Source organism: Gavialis gangeticus, unplaced genomic scaffold (assembly GCF_001723915.1).
Source record: "Gavialis gangeticus isolate Ggan-Ray unplaced genomic scaffold, GavGan_comp1, whole genome shotgun sequence".
In the NCBI taxonomy this organism is placed as follows: Eukaryota; Metazoa; Chordata; order Crocodylia; family Gavialidae; genus Gavialis; species Gavialis gangeticus.
In genome coordinates, this window is record NW_017729029.1 from 4,494,832 (window position 1) to 4,514,024 (window position 19,193).

The 19,193-nt window shown below is 39.8% G+C and overlaps 1 protein-coding gene across 4 annotated transcripts in view; it reads right to left on the minus strand.

Annotated features, from left to right (window-relative positions):
• Nucleotides 1–19,193, minus strand: part of LOC109300486 (fibronectin type-III domain-containing protein 3a-like) — an 83,718-nt gene that overhangs the window by 45,687 nt on the left and 18,838 nt on the right. Inside the window, exons 1-4 of one of the 4 annotated variants that reach the window (XM_019521132.1) lie at nucleotides 16,233–16,373; nucleotides 6,228–6,282; nucleotides 3,885–3,960; nucleotides 2,576–2,652 (exon numbers count right to left, since the gene is read on the minus strand). In XM_019521132.1, the coding sequence (XP_019376677.1) occupies nucleotides 2,576–2,652; nucleotides 3,885–3,960; nucleotides 6,228–6,282; nucleotides 16,233–16,282 (258 nt within the window). In that variant the 5' untranslated portion in view covers nucleotides 16,283–16,373. Of the gene's footprint in view, nucleotides 1–2,575; nucleotides 2,653–3,884; nucleotides 3,961–6,227; nucleotides 6,283–16,232; nucleotides 16,374–19,193 lie in introns of those variants that run through there. The other 3 variants (XM_019521134.1, XM_019521133.1, XM_019521135.1) reach the window with 3 other exon arrangements.

A 19,193-nucleotide genomic window follows, 5' to 3' on the forward strand; every position in this document is an offset into this window, starting at 1 on the left:
CTAAGGTCCCTTCTGACCCTAGAAACTATGAAACTATAAAAATTGAGTTATTCCAGTCAAAATCAAATGGATGACCCAAAGGTATTAAACAGTATCAATATTACTACAAAGTTCCTCTTATACAAGATATAATAAAACAGATCAGTTTCACAAAAAAGGACCATATGTTTTATTCTGCTAGCTCCTCCACAAGTCTCCGATAGAAGCATGTTTTGTTTGGCTAAGTCATCTTTGCAGCATTTCCTAGTTGGCTGAACAGGAACTGCGGATGTGGAACTGCTACTAATGCCAAACACACATTATGAAAAGCTCCTCAATAAAAAAAAAAAAAAGAGACAAAAATACTTTTTGGTCATATTGTTCTCAAGGGAAAGAAAATTTGTCAACTCATGGGTTATGAGGACAAAGTCAGCTATGATGTAACCTCAAAAACTCATTTGTAATTTTGTAACACGGCCATTATTTTTGATGGACTGTCAGCATTTTTTTAAATATAGGTATTATATAAAACAGATTGTTTAATTTTAGATTAAGAGGCTAAATATGAAACTTAATCCATTATCATGTTCCTATTTTAAAATTTTTCCTTTTTTCTCTCTCTAAAAACAACTTTTCTACAATGAGCTAATTACATTCACTAAAGCTAAGTAAGTCTAAAATTCACAGCCAAGTTCTATAGATCTATTAAATGGAAAACAGAAACTGACGACAAAGGAAAAAAGTGACTTATCAGCTGGAAGTGGGCACACAGCCCATTATTTCAATATTTCATTCCATTCCACTAGAAGCCAGTGTTACTACTTTTTTACTTACTTCTGTACAGCTTTGGGAGCAGAAAGTTAAGTCTTTATGTACACTAAGCTGGGAAGAGTTAAAAAACCCAAACTTTTTTTAAAATTTTGTTTCTAATATCACTTTTCCTTACCACAACCACCAAATAAATTATTTTAGCTGAGCCTATATTTAAATACCATTCCCACAGTGTTCATGCTCCAACACACATTAGGTTTGAGTTCTGAACTGTCTAGGAGGTACACAATTATGATATTTTTTTTGGTCAGAACGCCATAATATGATGCTATACAAGGACTTTTCATTCTGAAAGATTGTTATTGTCCTTCCAGCAAAGTTTTGGAACTCAACTAAAGCCTCCTCTTCACATCTGAAAGTCTCTCCCTACTCTTGTTCTGAGATTATTCCAACTAAAAAACATATTTTCAGCTTGTTCATTTCATATTTAGCCAGTGTTTTGTTCAGTCATTTGCCCTGTTAGGCTCACACATCAACAACATTTATGAAATTATCTGATGGAGCTAGCACACATCTTCAAGACTATGTTTAGTTGCAGTGGCAGCTACACAAATCCACTGTAGCAGTAGGCAGGTGTCTGCTCAGAGACTATGGAGTGAGCTACTCAAGCGTACTGAGTGACAAATTTTCTGAACAAACTAAGAACCCACTCTTTTGTCTCAGGTTTACACTTCATAAACTACTTATCTATTCCAGTGGAATATCAACCAGATAAAGAGCTTTGAAACCCCTGAAGCCCTATGGAAAAATATTTTGTAAGAACAGAAGATCTAAGGAACTGTCTTTATACAGACCAGGAAAAAGGGACTTGAGGCAGGAGGGAGAAAGGAGGTCAGCAGCAATAAGTCCTGAGAACTAGAAGACAGCATTCACAACTGAATACGTCGGGCTATGGAACAAGCTTCAAAAGTTCAGACAAATTAAAACCTAACCACCAATTCCAGAATATAGTGCAAAACTCCTCTCACACAACCAGAATGCTTTAATACCAACCAACCTAACTGGGAAGAGTCAAGAGCAGGTCTCTCTCTGAAGTCCATTACAAATCTAATTTATTTGTGCGGGGATTATATACTTCAGATTGATGCTAAAAAAAAATTAAGATGACCAGTCATTTCAAAACAGACCCCAAAGCATCATCCTGTATGTATCTGGTAAATGCTTAGTTGGGGGGAAAAAAGTCACATTGGTTAAAAACTCCCAATTCCATGATCTATTCCTGTGAATTAACTATGATCTGATGATTACAATATCTGGCAGTAATTATTCACTGAACTAAAAAGCAGCATCCTCCATGGCCTTCTTAATAGCAACAGCCAAAATGACTGGTATTAAAATTTAGATGGTATCAGCTTACAAAGAAAAAAATGTATTAAAATATGATTAAATATTTTTTAATAATGAAACTGCTACTGAGAGAAACTCCTTGCAACTTACATGAGGCTCTCCCACTCAGTTGAAAGACAAAGCTGGCTTTAAGATTCTGAGCAACTAACCAGATTTGGATACGAAATTCCTAGTTCAGTAGAGGTCGATCGTGTAAGTACTTGGCTTTGAAAGTCTCAGCCTAGTGCCATATACCAGCCATCTGATATAAAAGATCTGTCTGGTGAAGAAAACCACAACGCTTACAAACTGTAGTGTTAAATATTTGATGCATCAATTCCGTGGATTAAATTTTTGGAAACTATCTTTAATTTTTGTTAGAATTGAAAAGAACAATAGTTTTAATGAGATATTTGAATAACCATACATTAATAACTACCTGAGATACATAACCAGGAGGCACAAATATTGGAGGCATTGAACCATTTGGTGACATCAGAGGAACATGTGCTGGACCTGAAAAGGAAAAGTTCAGATTTAAAAATGTCAGCACTTTTCATGAGAGGGTATTGCAAATATGACAGTTACTCCCTGACCAAATATGACAGCCTCCATTAGGTAATCAATACATCTATGAAGGCACCTAAACTGCAAAATAAATAAATAAATAAATAAATAAATAAAACCAACATTTAGACTCTGAATCCATATTGATGAATTTATGGTTGGGCAACTAAATTTAAAAGATAGGCTTTAATGATAATGATTGTGAAAGAAACACTTATGCAAACTCTAAGTAAACCTGCACGGACCATTTCCCTTTTTTTTTTTTTTAAGAATTTTTTTATTAACTTTTTATTAGCAGGAATGGGCATGTGGAAAGTATAGCACATGGAATATGCTTAAATTGGGGATGTCCAGCGTATAGGCAACTGGCCAGAGCCAACCTGTAAAGCTATTTCACTTAGTCTGTGGGGTTCCTGAAGGGGTTAAGAATTCAGGGTGATGCCTGCTACTGAATTCCTGGGTGTGGAGCCCTGCTAGGCAAGCAAGTGGGCTGGGGAAAGGGGAGTTGATCGGGGAAAAGAGTAGCACACTTAAGAAGAAATGAAAAAAGAATGAACACTACAGATGATCACTACAGGAAAACATTCTGGAGGTAAACATCATAAAAGCTATTCCAAACTTGGAAGTGCTGAGCTCTATAAATTTACTCCTCTAGGGACATTCTGAAACCAGGTTTAAAATTTGCAGAATTTTATTTTTTTTTTCTCCTAAGCACAACAGCATTTGTAAATGTACGCAGCAGAGCAGAATCTACTCCTGAACAGCAACAGACTACAAGTACGCCACAGTGCATTGAGATCCTGTCATACAGTATCCAAAACAGTCTAGCCTGGTGTGGCAGAAACCCCCAGCGTATTAAGTGTTAACATTCTGAGGAGTCAGCTATTTAAACTAATTGGTGTTTACAATGATGTTCTAACTGGCTTCTATGAACTATCAGCAAAACTTGTTGCTTATAATTAGCAAAGTTAAACCAATAAAATTTAACTTTTTCTAGTTTCAAGTAGTTACCCAGCTACCCTCAACATTATAGATGGGACAAACTACTGTGTTATGCTACTAAGAACATGTAAACATGCCTATAATAAATTATGTAGTGGAAGTTTTAAAGGAGCAGTTTTATGATTGCTTTTCTAAAGTTAAACAAAACATTTGATGCCATACATTTGAATTTCCTTTACCTTGGATACACTGGATATGTCCATCATCAGTTCTAATTGTGAAAGTTTCTCCTGGATTTACTTGCACAAGAATAACCTGAAAAAAAATTCCCATTATTTCAATGAAAGTTATATTTACTTCAGAGTTTAAAAAAAATTATTTCAGTTTCATTTTTAAAAAATTAGGTAATAAACATGTACATTTTTTATATAAGCAAGTAAAAAAAAAATACTAGCGTGAGCTGAATTCCTAACATATCTTGATACAAAGTAAATTATCCTTTTTTATGAAAAACTCAAAATGGTTTTGATACCTACCAGAGGCCTGATCCATGGAAAGAATAGCTAAGCTTTGCCTTTTCTGTTTTGCTTTCCATGCCACTTCTTTTACTTAAATACCAAGTGATCCAAAATATAAATTATGCAAAGAGAATTCACTTTGCTTTCCATTATGCTCTATAATTCTCTTAACCTCAGAACTAACTAGATTGACAGGAATGGGTATATGGAGAGACAGTATTTATAGAGGACATTCTACCCTTGAGTCCATCCAGTTTCCTCACTGAAAGTAGGTTAAAATATAGTTTAACAATAAGTTCTCAAAAGACCTCAATTAATTTTTTGTCATTCAGCTATTTCTGGATTTAATAATTTCCATTTGTACAGAAGAATGTCTGGAGTTTCACATTCAGACTCCTTCATTAAAACAAAATGTCAAACCCATCTTCTACACACTACAGCTTCCAAAAGGCCTGGTAGTTTTGCATAGAAGAAAACATGATTACACAACTATGGTCAAAGGTTAAGTTCCTCAAATCAACACGAACATATCCACATTTACCTTCGCAAAGATTCCTTTGACATCTGTCAATCTTTTTCAGGCTCATTTTATTATTATTTAAACTAGCTGGATACATCAAAACCTTGAAACTACTGACAGTTACTACACCCTCCTGACATTTTTATGATTTCATTATGATATATTAACCCTTTCCATCATAAATTGACATTTGGATCCAATCTTTTTATCCAATGGGAATTCTGGCCTTTAAGGCCCTCTCTACAGTCACAAGTAGCATGCAATTAACTGGTTAATTACCTTAAAGACCAGCTACACACACACACAGTACCTATCACATGATAAAAAGCTTCAACCAGCTATAAAAAGTCAGACCTCTAAAATGTGTACTAACTTTATAGGTGGTTGCTACCCAGCTTTAATTTGCACGTGTAGCAGGATCTAGCTTGTAGCTGGGAGCCATGTGAGCTGACATGGTTGCAGGGATGAAGCAAGACTTGGGGATAAGAGCTGCCATCATCCCCAAGGCTCAGGGGTGTGTGAAACCCCCAGCCCACACATGGCTCAGCCCTGGCTGTGTGAGCTCTTAGTCCCCAGGGGGCATGGTAAGAGATGCAACTGTGTGGATCTAAAAAGAAAATTAAGCCTACAAAGCTTTAGCAAAGGCTGCTATTTAGAAGGCAGACCCTTACAGACACTGGAATAAATTTCATGCAACCGTCCTAACTAGTTATATAAAAAAAAATTGCTAAAAACGAAACTTTTTTAAAACAAAACAAGGAAATTATATGGTTCTCTGCTATTCTCTGTTCATTATACTGTTACGTTCATGTAAATACATACTAAGAATATGCTTATGCTCCATTGTTGTTATACGGCTTACCTTGGCTTTAGCTTCCTGTAAGTGTTCTAGTATTTGTGTGTGTTACTTCGTTATGATCAACCCTTATGCAATACCTACTCTGTGCCTTGTTGGGAGGGGAGTATGCAGAAATGAACTTACATGATGCTAACTTACATCTCGGAAATAACTGCTGTGGCATGTTATTGACTGAAGTACCATGAATTCTGGTAACAAAGGGATTTAGTTTAAGTGGACACCACAAAGTTATTTACTTTGTATACAACCATTGTCAAGCTCAAATACGCATGCATCAGGTAGACTGCCCACTGTTTTGATTAAAACATGTTTCAAGGAAGGAAAAAAAAAAAAAAAATCAATATTAGGACCACACAATGACCCTGGAGCTGTTTAAACACATTTGAAGTTCAGCTCCCAAACTACTACACCAGGCAGCAGTGTGAGGAGGCGGCGAGCAGCCAACAGCGGTGAAAGAACAGGGACTATTTAGAAATGCTGGACATAAGTTCATAGGGCTGGATGGGATGTACCCAAGGGGTGTTGAGTGAGTTGGCTGATGAGATTACGGAGCCATTGGTTATCATCTTTGAAAACTCATGGTGATCAGGATTGGTCCCAGATGATTGGAAAAGGGCAAACATAGTGCCCATATTTAAGAAAGGGAAAAGGAGTATCCAGGGAACTACAGACCAGTCAGCCTCACCTCAGTCCCTGGAAAAATCATGGAGCATATCCTCAAGGAATCCATTTTTAAGCACCTGGAGGAGAAGAAGGTGATTAGGAACAATCAGCATGGATTCACTAAGGGCAAGTCATACCTGACCAATCTGATTGCCTTCTATGATGAGATGACTGGCTCTGTGGATGCAGGAAGAGCAGTGGATGCGATATACACTGATTTTAGCAAGGGTTTTGATATGGTCTTCCACAGCATTCTTGCAGGCAGGCTGAATGAATGGACTGTAAGGTGGATAGAAAAGTGGCTGGAGCACCAATGGCTTGATGTCTAGTTGGCAGCCCGTATCAAGTGAAATGCCCCAGGGATCAGTCCTGGGGCTGATTTTGTTCAATATCTTCATCAATTAACTGGAAGATGGCATAGAGGGCATCCTCAACAAGTTTGCAGATGACACTGAGCTGGGGGGAGTGCTAGATACGCTGGAGGGTAGGGCTAGGATTCAGAGAGACCTAGACAAATTGGAGGATTGGGCCAAAAGAAATCTCATGGAGGTTCAACAAGGACAAGTGCAAAGTCCTGTACTTAGGACAAAACAATCCCATGCACCAGTACAGGCTGGGGGCTCACTGGCTGGGCAGCAGCTCTGCAGAAAAAAGGCCTGGGGGGCTACAGTGGACAATAAGTTTAATATGAGCTAATAGTGTGCCCTTGTTGCAAAGACAGCTAACAGCATACTGGGCTGCATCAGTAGAAGTGTTGCCACCAGGTCAAGGGAAGCAATTATTCCCCTTTATTCAGCACTGGTAAGGCTACCTCTTGAGTACTGTGTTCAGTTTTTGGGGCCACTCCACTACAGAAAGGATGTGGACAGATAACAAAAGTGGTGAGGGGGCTGGGGAACATGACTTATGAGGAAAGATTGAGGGAACTGGGCTTACTTAGTCTAGGGAAGAAGAGATGGAGGGGATTTAATAGCAGGCTGAAGGGGGGCTTGAAAAGGATGGAGCTACACTGTTCTCAGTGGTGGCAGATGACAGAACAAGGAGCAACAGTCTCAAGTTCCAGCAAGAGGAGTTAAGTTAGCTATTAGGAAGAATTTTCTTACTAGGAAGGTAGTAAAACATTGGAGTAGATTACCCAAAGTGGTGGAATCTCCATCCTGGGAGCTTTTTAAAGACCTGACTAACCAAACGTTGGCTGGGATGATCTAGTTGGGGGTGGTCCTGTCTTGAGCGGGGGTTGGGCTAGATCAGTGTTTCTCAACTTGTGGGTTGCAAGAATATATGAAAGGGCCATGGACAAACTTTAAAAATGGATTCTCCTTTAAAGGAGAAAAATATGTGGGAAACCATGGCTTTTCCCTTGCAGGCTGTCAGAGTTCCAGCTTGCAAAGGGCTGCTTGGGGCCCCCATCACTCACACCCCCCTGCCCACATACTGTGGGTCTGGGTAGCAGTGGGTCAGGAGTGAAGGGCACTGGGTAGGGACTGGCCATTGGTGTTTAAAAATGGGTCTTCATACAAAAAATGTATGAGAGAACGACTAAACTAAATAACCTCCAGAGGTCCCTTCCAATCCTAATTTTCTATGATTCTATGACCACATGGTCCTTGCTCTCATGACCTTACATGAACCTTAACGTCACAAAAATTGTACCTGGAGATAAAAACTCACCCTGTAAGTGCACCCTGTAAACAGCCCTCTTAAGACAGCACTACTACTGTCTGTTTCTGATTCACAAAAGTTGTGCAAGGACGATAATAAATAACAGGCCCTACTTAAAAAGTTGGCACACTTAAAGTAGGAACTGAAATTTAAGTAGGTCCATCCATTTGGCAAAGCAGCTTTGTCACTTGTGTATGACTTGAAATAAGTAAAGGGGAAGAGAGATGTTGCTTGTTTTAGGAAAGTAGGAGCAATCTATCATTAAGGGACAGAAGTGAGGTGGAATGGAGCAAAACTAAATAAATAAATAAATAAAATGCAGTTATCTACCAGAGCATAACAGAGAATGGGGAAATTAATTTGGCTTGCTGAGAAGCAAGGTTGCTGAGGAGATGGAAGCCAGTAACCAGACACTTAACCTGATGGCAAACTTGAACTCCAAAAGGTAGACATGTTCAATAAAGGCAAAAGCAAACTGAGTGAACTTTCAGAGAACCTTAAACAGCCACGTCCAAGATTTTTTACTAGGAAATGGTTTGGAATCTCCAGATTCTCACAGACTGTTCAGAAAACTGAAGTGTATTTTAACCAGAAAGACTCTAAGCCAGTGCTGCGCAAGGGTCTAGCTCTGCAGGCCAAATGAATGGTAGGGCATGGGTCCATGCATTGGGATTGGGCTCTGGGCCACCTCTGCACACCTGATCTAGCGCATAGGGCCACAGACCTGCAGACAGCCCCACAGGCTGGATGACGGCGTTGGGGGTTGAGCACCTCTGCCCTAAATGAACCAAAAGAGATTCCTGATGAAATCAAGTTGATCTGAAACATTTTCTGGACTGGAATTCCAAGACTGCATTCACTTTACACTGGGGAAAAAAAATTTTAAAAACCCTTTTGAGCTCATAACAACTCAGTTTGACCAATGTGAGCAGTACTGGGAAACTTGCCAGACTCCCATCACACTAACTACGTCTGCAGATGACTTTTAATACTTCTAAGAATCTACTAAGGTGAGCACCATTTGAAAAAGTATTGAAAAAACAATGGTCACATTTTACTTTAAGGTTCTTCTTTGCCTCCACACTCGTGTCTTTTTCCACATGGTAACTTTATACATTTCTATCAGACTCCCTACCTGCTTCATTTTTGCTTTACCAACTGCTGTACCCAACTGAAAGAAATAAAGGCTTTTGCTTTATCTTGTGTCTTATTTCTGCAAAATAACCCTTGTGCATTAATTTTAAAATAAACCCATTTTCATTAATCTGTCCTTTTGCATAGTATGGCAAAACACAACAAAAAAATACCTCGCTTTCAGCTACACAGCAATCCTAAATTTACTTTCAGAATGTAAATGTTGGGCTCTTTGGCTTGTAAAAGTATCTACTCTTTGGGGAAACTGCAGCAAAGGGGTAAGCAGAGTCTATCACATGAAAAAAGGATGGCAACATGATGCAGCTGTTATAGACTTTTGATCAGATGTGCTGGGATAGGACATGTTGACAATTATCACAAAAAAACACTAAGGTAAATAAAGATATATTGCTTCTTTAAGAGGCATAGCCATTATTTCCAGAAAACAAAAAACAAACTGAAGTCTTATAACATTTTAATTTCATAGCCTTTGACATAAGCCTCATGTTAAAGTGTTAAAGGACAGAACAAACACATTTAGCCAGGAAACAAAGAAGGTCTAGTCCAGCTAAAAATAAATGAGTGTCAGACTTTTGCCTAGCTTTGCTGTGTGTCATGATCAAAATTGTTCTAATTAACAACCCAATGGACTACACAAAATTGTAGATGCCTGGCTCATTATAATGGTATGCAGAGGACACTTCTAATTTAAAACCTGTGGGAGCTCTTTAAGGATTACTTGTACCATTTTCTACTTTGTGTTTACCCTTCATATTCCATTGCAAAGTGCATTAAAGCAGAAAAACCTCACCAGAGTAAAACACCAATCTACATGGACACTTAACTTTACTGCTTTAAAGAGTGAAGTAATACATCACGGATTATTTACTGCTGATGTTATTCAAGCAAAACTGTAAAGACACAAAATAACTGTTACAATAAACAATAAAGTGTATTATGCCATAAAAGCAACTGTTGCATCTGGCCCATACATTGCTTTCAAAGGTACACTTCCAAATCATCTAAGAACTAAATGGCTTGGGGACAACAAAACTATACACTGTTTTTGAGTTCTACATATTGCAGCAAACATCTCAAACTACACTTTCACAGCATTAAACATCAAATTTTATGTAGTGCAATAGCAAGAGAAGACTAGGTTTAGGAAGCCTCCAGATAGGGAGGCTCTAATCACTGTCCATGCAAAACTGCTCAAACAAATAATTCCCCAATGTCTGTCAGGAGACAAGTCACATTATGAAGATGGAGAATTCTTAGTATGCACTAGGTGCCCTAAAGCAGGGGCTGTCAACCAAGGGTTCTTGAGACTGCCCTAGGGGGTATGCATGGGCAAGTGGGGACAGAACGCTGCCACGCAGCATCCCGCGCTGCCGTGCAGGCGCTGTATGTAAATTTAGGAACTGGTGTGCAGTATAAGGCAAGCAGGAACTAGTAAAAGAAGCAAAGATACCTCCATAGCATACAAATACATGCAATAGCAGAAGGCTTAGCTAGCTGCCAGTATTGTATACAAACAGAAACTACAATCTTTCCTTCAGTACACTGTTAAGCTTAGAGTGAAAATACCTCCAAAGACCACTGCCTATATGCAGAGTGACATTTTCAAAGGCTTCCATGGTGCCAAATCAAAATAAAAATGTTACTGGAACAATGAAATGCATCCCTCAGGGGCATTTCCCTGCCCAACTTCAAATTTGTACTCCCAGCTGTTGCTCTTATAAACCTCTTTCAAGGCAGCTGAAAATGTCACAAGATTTTTTGTTTTCTTAACAATCGGGAAATTGTACTTGGTCACTCATACAAAAGTGACTGAATCATTTTTGCTTGATCTTTAATATTAAATATTCATCTCCATACAGAGATCAAGCATTAAACATCTCTCTAAAAAGGGGAAGATTTCTGAAAATTAAGAGTGAAGACTGCAGATTAGAAGAGAAACTTTTGATCAGATTTAAACAACAGTAGTCAAGCTCCCACAATAACAACTTAATACATGTAGTACAGCTAAGGCACAAAACTCCATGAGGCCAGTGGAGGTCTGTGTAGCTGGACAGGACATTAGAAATGTGCAGTGACAAAGGCAGCAGAGAGGAGCAGTAGTTTGGGAAACTACCAGGATGTTGCAGTTGCTCTGTTGAACTCTTAAGACCAAAGAAATAAAGAGCCACTCCAACAGTTCTCAAATTTTATATGTGAAGTAACTGTTTTTACTGCATAGCTCCCACTGGAACTGCACAGCTGGCAAAGCTTATTGTGTTGAGGAATTTGTTTCACAATTTAGGAGTCTTTGATGGCAACAGCTGCCTCAGTAAGCCTCCCACAGAATGCCTATACACAAGCAGACTTAATTAATGTCTACTCAATTGAGCCTGCTGGAGTGTAGTAATTACTGCGCTCCAGCATCTCGCGTATTAGCATCCCCGCGCTTCAAAATGGTGGCGGGGCACTTTATCTAAAGCTTGCTCAACGAGCTTTAGATAAAGCACCCCTTCCGGTATTTTGAAGCGTGGGGACACTGATACACAAGATCCTCTGGGCGCTTTAATTAGAGCACCCCTACCGCCACCCCAGTACAAACACCCTTAGTTCCCAAGAAAGTTTTAGCTCAGCAGCACCCATTCCTTAGTCAGAATAAGATTGCTGGTTCTTACACTGTAGCTTTATTTGCTATTCTGCACAATTTATCACCCTTTCATAGCTTTGCTCTCCAGGTCAGCAGTGCAGAAACCCATTGAACCTGTCATCCTGTGTGAAACCTCAAAACACACAGCCTGGGAAGAAGAGGAGAGAAGAGTGGAATTGGCTCACTTCTAACCCTGCCTCCCAAGATTCTCCCTGCCAGTAAATTTCAGCCTTTCCAGGAGGGCAGTGAATTCTGGCAAATTTCTTACAATAAATTTTGCAGACTTGCTTTTTTTTTTTTTTTTTATGAAGTTAACAACAGCCAAAACTGAGTTTCTAAGACTGAAGGTGACCTCCTATTACCCAGTGTCAGTCACTCCCAAATAATTACGTTGCACAAACATGGAGTTAAAAGCAAAGAAATAAAGGTAACCATTCACTTTCCTGCTCGGAACACTTGCACTTTAGACAGTTATTCCATTTTGTTGAAATATGCACACAAGTGACAAAAAAAGTTCTGCTTAAGTTTTCAGTTTTGTCTTTCATATGCTGCAACTTCTACTGACTGAGAGAACTAATTCAGATACCTTGCTCCCTCAATCTTAGTTTACATATATAAACTGTCATTAATTATTTTAATGTAGGACTAGACCAGGGGTGAGCAGACTATGGACCACAGAACCACTGGATCCAGCCTGTGAAGTGGGGACTTTGGCAGCAAGAGGCTTTGCCTGCAATATTCCTTCACTTTTAAAGGATAGTAATTTTCTTCTGAACTAACAGAAATATCACCCAATACATTTACTGTTATACTAATGAAATTTAAATTAGGAACTACAAATATCACCCAATACATTTACTGTTATACTAATGAAATTTAAATTAGGAACTACCACAACTTTTTTCCAAACAAAAAAAAATTATCTTGCATTTCATGTGGCAGCTTCCTCAATTTCAAAAATTTACAACAATTTGGAAGCAAGGATTTCCAAGTCTACATAGAATGCTATGGTATTACTATGTACAGTTCACTAATTTTCATGGTTTCATATAAATAAAAATGTTTTTCAGTATTAAACCAAACAGTGAAAATCTTAACTGAAAAAAAACAAAAACCCAAACCCCACAAACCCCACTTTACTTTAAATTAATTAGAGAAAGCAACTTGGATATTTCCTTTCTAACACACACCAACCATCTACTTTTATTAGGGATTTATTAAAGTTTCAACTAAGAAGAAAAAAGGCTGTTGACATGCTATCGCTATTTTCCATATGCTTTCAGATGCTTAAGTGTAGTTCATATGCGTGAACAAATAACAATATGTTTAAGTTAATGAGGGGCTTGAGCTACCATATTTACCTCTAGATCTGAAGCCTTATTTTCTTTTGAATATTCTATAAAGAGAACTGCTGGCCTTGGGTCACAGTTGTTAAGAACCTAGTAACTTTAGAGGACTACATTACACAAGTTTCCCTCGCTTCATGCAAGTTCTATATACGCAAATTCACTCTTATGCAATGACACTTTTTATACCCAAAAATTGTTATATGCAAGATAAATTCACTCTTATGTGATCCGCAGCAGGTAAGTCTGTGGGAAGACAGGAAAAGGCCATGGGTGGGGATTGAGGCTCCAGCAGTGAGGAAGGGAGCAGCGGCTGGGGTGAGCAGGGCCTCAATCTGGCCCCCCCCACCAGTGGTGAGGGAGGGAGTGGGGCCTGGGGCAGAGGAAGGCTCAGCACAGCTGGGGGGTGGGGGTGCAGCTCCTGCAGGCTGGGGCTGTGCCAAGCTGTGCTTGCGGCAGGCGGTTGGGGTGCTGGGAGGTAGGCTATGGGAAGGGCTGCAGCCACCACAAAATTCACCGTTGCCCCCCCCACAACCCCTGCTCCCAGTGCTGCCACCGCCCACCCTATGTGCAATGCAGCCCAACACCCCTCACCCTGCTGGGAAGAGCCTGGCGCAGCCCCTGGTCCCAGTCCACAGCAGCAGAAACTGCGCCCCCATCCCACCTGTGCAGCACCTGCCTCTGCCCCAGCCTCACTCCCTCCTTCATCACTGGCAGGGGAGGGAAAGAGGGGCAGATCGAGGCCCACTCACCCCAGCCCCTGGGGCCGGGCTCTTCCCAGCGGTGGGGGCTGGGCTGTGCTGCGCTCAGGGCAGATGGCAGCTGCACTGGGAGCAGGGGTGGGGGCTATGGCGAATTTGCAGGCAACTGCAGCAGCACCCCCCACCCACCCCAAGCACAGCCTGGCCCAGCCCCAGCCCCAGCTGACTTACCTGCGGCTGATGCAGTCGAGGTGTTGGAACATATTCCTATTTGTTACCTTGTAAAGTGGGTTCCCTTTATGTGAATTTAAGTTATGCACAGTTTTTCAGGAACGCATCTAATGTATAAAGCGAGGGAAACCTGTACATAAGCATCTCTGAAAGTATATTTAGAAAGGTACAGCAGAAGTGACAAAATTAGATAAAGAATATATTTCTTAATGCTTGCATCCTAACACCAAGAATTTTGCAAAATATTACCCCAAGCAAGCGGTGGAAGTGATATAGTAGAGCACAAATAGTTCATGGAATTAGATTTTGCAGCCTCCAGGGTAATGAGTTTGTGAACCAGTTGGGGATATATACAGGTGCAGCAAGCAGCTGCATAAGCCTGCTGAGCTGCTCCAGCTGATTGCTTCTGCTTTTAATTCAAAGGGCACCACCTTCTCAGAATAGCTGTGTGGGACCACTGATGAACTCCAGCTGACCACAGAAGCAGCAACCTTGGAAGCGACAGCTATAGCAAACAGCTACACAGGTCATGCCTCCCTCAGCAAACCACTGCAAATGATCGAGGTTCTACTGCACCCAGTTACCCTCTATAATAGGCGTGTCAAACACTGTAGTAGCTTAAACCTGTATTTTATGTTGTTTCTGTGCTATTTAGCCAGTGTGTTTGTATATAAGACACACTGTTTTCAAGGTTTCCACAGAAGTAATAATCCCCTCTGCCCACCAGCAACCAGTTGCACAATAAAACTACTATTTTTGCACCTAACTTCTAATTACAAGTACAATGTAATTAACACACCTGCGATAATGAATAGCATCTACAAGTTTGACAGACCTACTCGATAACTTTCTGAATGCACGACTGCTCTGTTGTACCTTGCTTTGGCTAGTCTTTTAAAAACTGCCAAACAAAAATGCTCATGGCTCTCTCTACCACACTACTCCAACACAACAGGATTTCATTCTATGGAACAGTCTGCTTTGAACTATTAGAGCAGTCACACTAGAACAGTGGTTCTCAAATCTTTTCAGAAGCATGGTACCCCTCCACAACTTTGAATGTAGCAGGACCCCCCACAACTTACATAAGTGGTTCTCAGCCATGTGTCAATGCTACAGGTAAGTGTCCTATATACCAGGTGCAGAGGCAGACTGGGAAGGGCTGTGGTACATACATGTGCTCCTCCTGCATTAGGGTTCTGATAGATTTCATAGATTTTCAGGGTTGGAAGGGACCTCAGTAGATCAAGTCCAACCACCTGCGCTGGGTAGGAAAGAGCACTGGGTGGGCAAGAAAGAGTGCTGATAACTGTTCTCTATCAGAAAGTTCTCTGATAACTCTAAAGCAGGCAGGAGAGAGTGTGTTTGTATAACAGCCCTTCTCAGTTTGACCCTGCACAGTATTTTCCAAAAAGAGACCCACAGAACAGGTGAAAACTGTTTTTTATGCCTCTGTTTCTGGGAATATTGGGGATGGTGTGGCAGAGCAGGAAGGGCTACAGGATACGTTGGCTCTTCTGCTTGCTTTAGAGTTATCAGAGAACCCTAATGCAGGAGGAATGCTTGTGTGCCACAGCCCTGGGCATGGGGCAGTTATCTGGCTGCCACTACACTGCTGGTGGTACCTGCATCACAGCACCCCAGAGGGGACCTCAATACCCTGGTTGAGAACTACTGCACTAAGAGATCATCTCCAAACCACATGAGAATGTCTCTACCATTACAGGCCATTGCAATCACCTTTTCTGCAGCAATAGCCAACTTATAGTTTATTGTTTTCCAAAGACAACTGCTTGCATTTTACCAAACAAACTGCTTTTACCATTTTACCAAAAGTAATTTCATTTTTAAGTTCACATTTCTAATCAAACTTGGTACTTTTCTACTGTTTCTGTAACCTGACCATTACTCTAGCCTGTGCAAAACACTTAGTGTCAGATACTCTTCATAAGCTTTGTTGTGTTTTTCATTGTTTTATTACTTTCTAGTTGTTTAAAAATGTTTTTCCTTTCAGTATTTGAACCATCAGTTTACTAAGGCCAATAGTTAGACTTAAAACAGCAAAAGAAACTCAGGTCTCATTCTGAGTATCAGTATGATGTTTTTCCTCAATTTTTTTTTTGAAAAAAATCAGCTGGTCACAGAAGCAGCATTTTTCTAGTTGTCCTATATTACCCTATTATACTCTAAAATAGTTATGGGCTGTGTACAAAAATACACAGTGCTACACTAAGCTTGATAGTCCCCTCATATCATAATAGGGTAGTTTGTATGGACTTATACACGTTAAGTTTTGAAGGCTTACTTGCCTGTTGTATGCTGTCCCCATTAACCATATGAGGTAGAAGTGGCACTTCATTCAATATAGGTGTGGCTTCTAACGGAGGTGGCTGGTCAGCCATCATGGCAGAAATGAGCACTCATTGACAGTTTCTTATATCAACCACCTGCTAAAACACAACAGCACAAAAAATGGCATCAAGATTAAGGATTTAAAAAAAAACAAAACCTTTAACTATGTAAAATATCTCATCAGCCCAAAGTTTACCAAGTCTTGACATCACATGAAAGAGGACAGCCAAAAATAAAAAAACCCATAAAATTAGAAGTTCTTCAGCAGTGTGAGTTTTATGCCCCCAAAGCAGCTTTCTTCATATCGTCTCCTTTAGTCAAAACTTACCAACACTTGAACCCCCAAATCAAAATAAAATCAAAGAGCAACTACCAAAAAATACAAAGTTGAAGAAAACTTTATAGACATTTGAACTTAGCCTACAAGAAGCCAAGAACATTAAAAAACAAGTCCAAAATATGTTTTCTGATTACACTTGTGTAAAGCAGACCCTCCTTTTCAAAGTATGCTTGTGAGATTCACTTGGTGTATCTTCATACTGATAAGCAGTACAATGGAGAAAGCAAAAATGAGAGATAACTAATCAGTCCTGGTGTAATGTGATTACGCAGCCGTTTAAACTGCTGCATAATTGAGTTATTTTGAACTTGCTGAACTGAACTGTTTATACTTCAGAATTTTATTCCAAATAATTAAGCTTCAATACCTAAAGTTTAGCATACCTGGTAGTAAAAACAAACACTAGTTTCTACCAGGCAGTGATATTAATGCAAGTGTGCCATACACTTAAAGTGAAAAGGTGAGGGGAAGCCCAAAATAAACAGAAAAAGTCAGTATCAAAATACACAGCAAGCAGAACTGCTGACTAGACAACTGAGGATCTGGATCAGCCAAAAATGAAGTATAGTTGCAGGGTCTGGAGTTTTAGTGCGTTTCATGGCAGACTGGGGTCATTCATAATTTATAATACAATCAAAATACTCCTGTTGCTATGATTTAGTTGTTTCAGAGTCTTCACTGACAGTCAATTCGATATCCATAAAAAACACAAGATAACAGGATACAGGATGTATGGTATTACATTTAACTAACATTTCCTACTCCCTCCTCAACAGCTCTTGAAATCCAGACAGAAGATTATAGTGCACTTTGGATAATTCAGTTTATTAAATTAGCAATCCTGTATAAACCGACTTGGGTTTATGCAAAATTGCCAAATTCTCATTTGGATCTACACTACTCTAAGGCTGCTTCTACACCTATCAAAAGAGGCAGGAGCACTACTGTAGATTAGCTGTAGCCACTGTGCCATCTATTCAAAGAGAACTGGAGGATTAAAAAAAATAAATAAAATAAAAAGGGGATGGGAAGAGCCTCTGAAACCCCTACTGCTAATGAGGACAAAGAGCCTTACAGGATCTTACTGAAACAGTTACAGAAAGTTCTCAAAACATAATGTTAGAGCAGCATTGCTGCGTCAAAACTACAAGTACTATATATAGCTTCATGGGCACATTACAGAACATCAAATGCTGCTAATACAAAGACATGATGTCACTGTCACGTCACAGTTTTGACTTAGCTTCAAGTAATGGAATTAAGACATCCCAATTGGCACCAACAGGTATAACGTAATTTTCTGAACTACTACAGTTATATTCAGATGAGATTGCATATAATTATTCCATTAAAAAAATCTGTATTGTAATGCTGCCAGTTGCAATATTAAAAATTGTAACTGGCACATCACCTCTCCTATAAGCCTCCTATTTTTAGTGGTTTATAGCTAAGCTATAAAAATGAACTGCATAGCAGGAATTTAGCATATGGAGGCTGTCAAAAGACAAATTATCTTTTTGATCCAAGAATCTCAGGAGAGGAGAGAAATTAGCACTTAGCAGCTGGGGAAAACCCTTTAAGAAAGAAACAGCAGCTATACTAAATATTCAAATCATCATCTAACAAAAATAACCAGTTGTGAAAAACATGAAAATAAATTAGTTCAACACCACCTGCAAGTATAAATAAAAATCTGAAGTTTCTATACAACTCAAAATATCCAGCACAAATTAATTCTTTTGGCATAATACAACCTCAAAACAATTTCATATAATAAATATAATTTATGTTGTGTCACTCTTAAAAAAGCCAACAGAATGCTGTGTTAATTGCTCATATTTTCATAATGATTTAAATGTTTTATTACTGCTGCAAAAAAGTGATTCATTGAACTCAACAGATGTTTTTGATATTTACACATACCATTTGTCACACCAAATCTATGTGCTGATAGGATACAGTACCTCTTCTCAGGCATGCACCACCTAGAGACACCAATTAAGATCAAGATCCCATTACACTAGATTAGTGGCATGCAACCTTGCTGAACTTAAAGTATCTTTCTAAAAATTCCATCCTTACCCTCATTTTTTGACTATGGAAAAATAAAGGAAATTCTTTTGTTGCTAAGAACTAAGAGAGACCACAACAGGTTAGAATCTTTTTGACACTGTGGTTTGCTATTTGAAATCTCTGGCTGGGTCCAGACGAGCACAGACGTTTGATTCCCTGGGGACAACAAAGTGGCACGCCTTGTGTTGCTGCTATTTGTACCTGGGGAACACCTGTGCCATGCACACTTTAGCACACGGCAGGTTACCCCAGTTGGGGTAAGGGAGTCTGGGGCCAGCAACTGTGCTGGCCCCAGCAGGTTTACTTGGGGTCCTAGGAAGCTGCAGCCGCAGTACTCCTGCAGCTGGGAACCTGGCTGGCAGTCAGACATGGCTCCAGCCAGTGAGGCTCTGGTTAGGGGTGGCACGTGCTGCTGACATCTGCATCACCTTGCTTCCCCACCCCCAGTGGGTTTTTTTGGCCCTGGGATCTTCTGGGGTCAGACCCCCCCCCCCCCCCCCCCCCC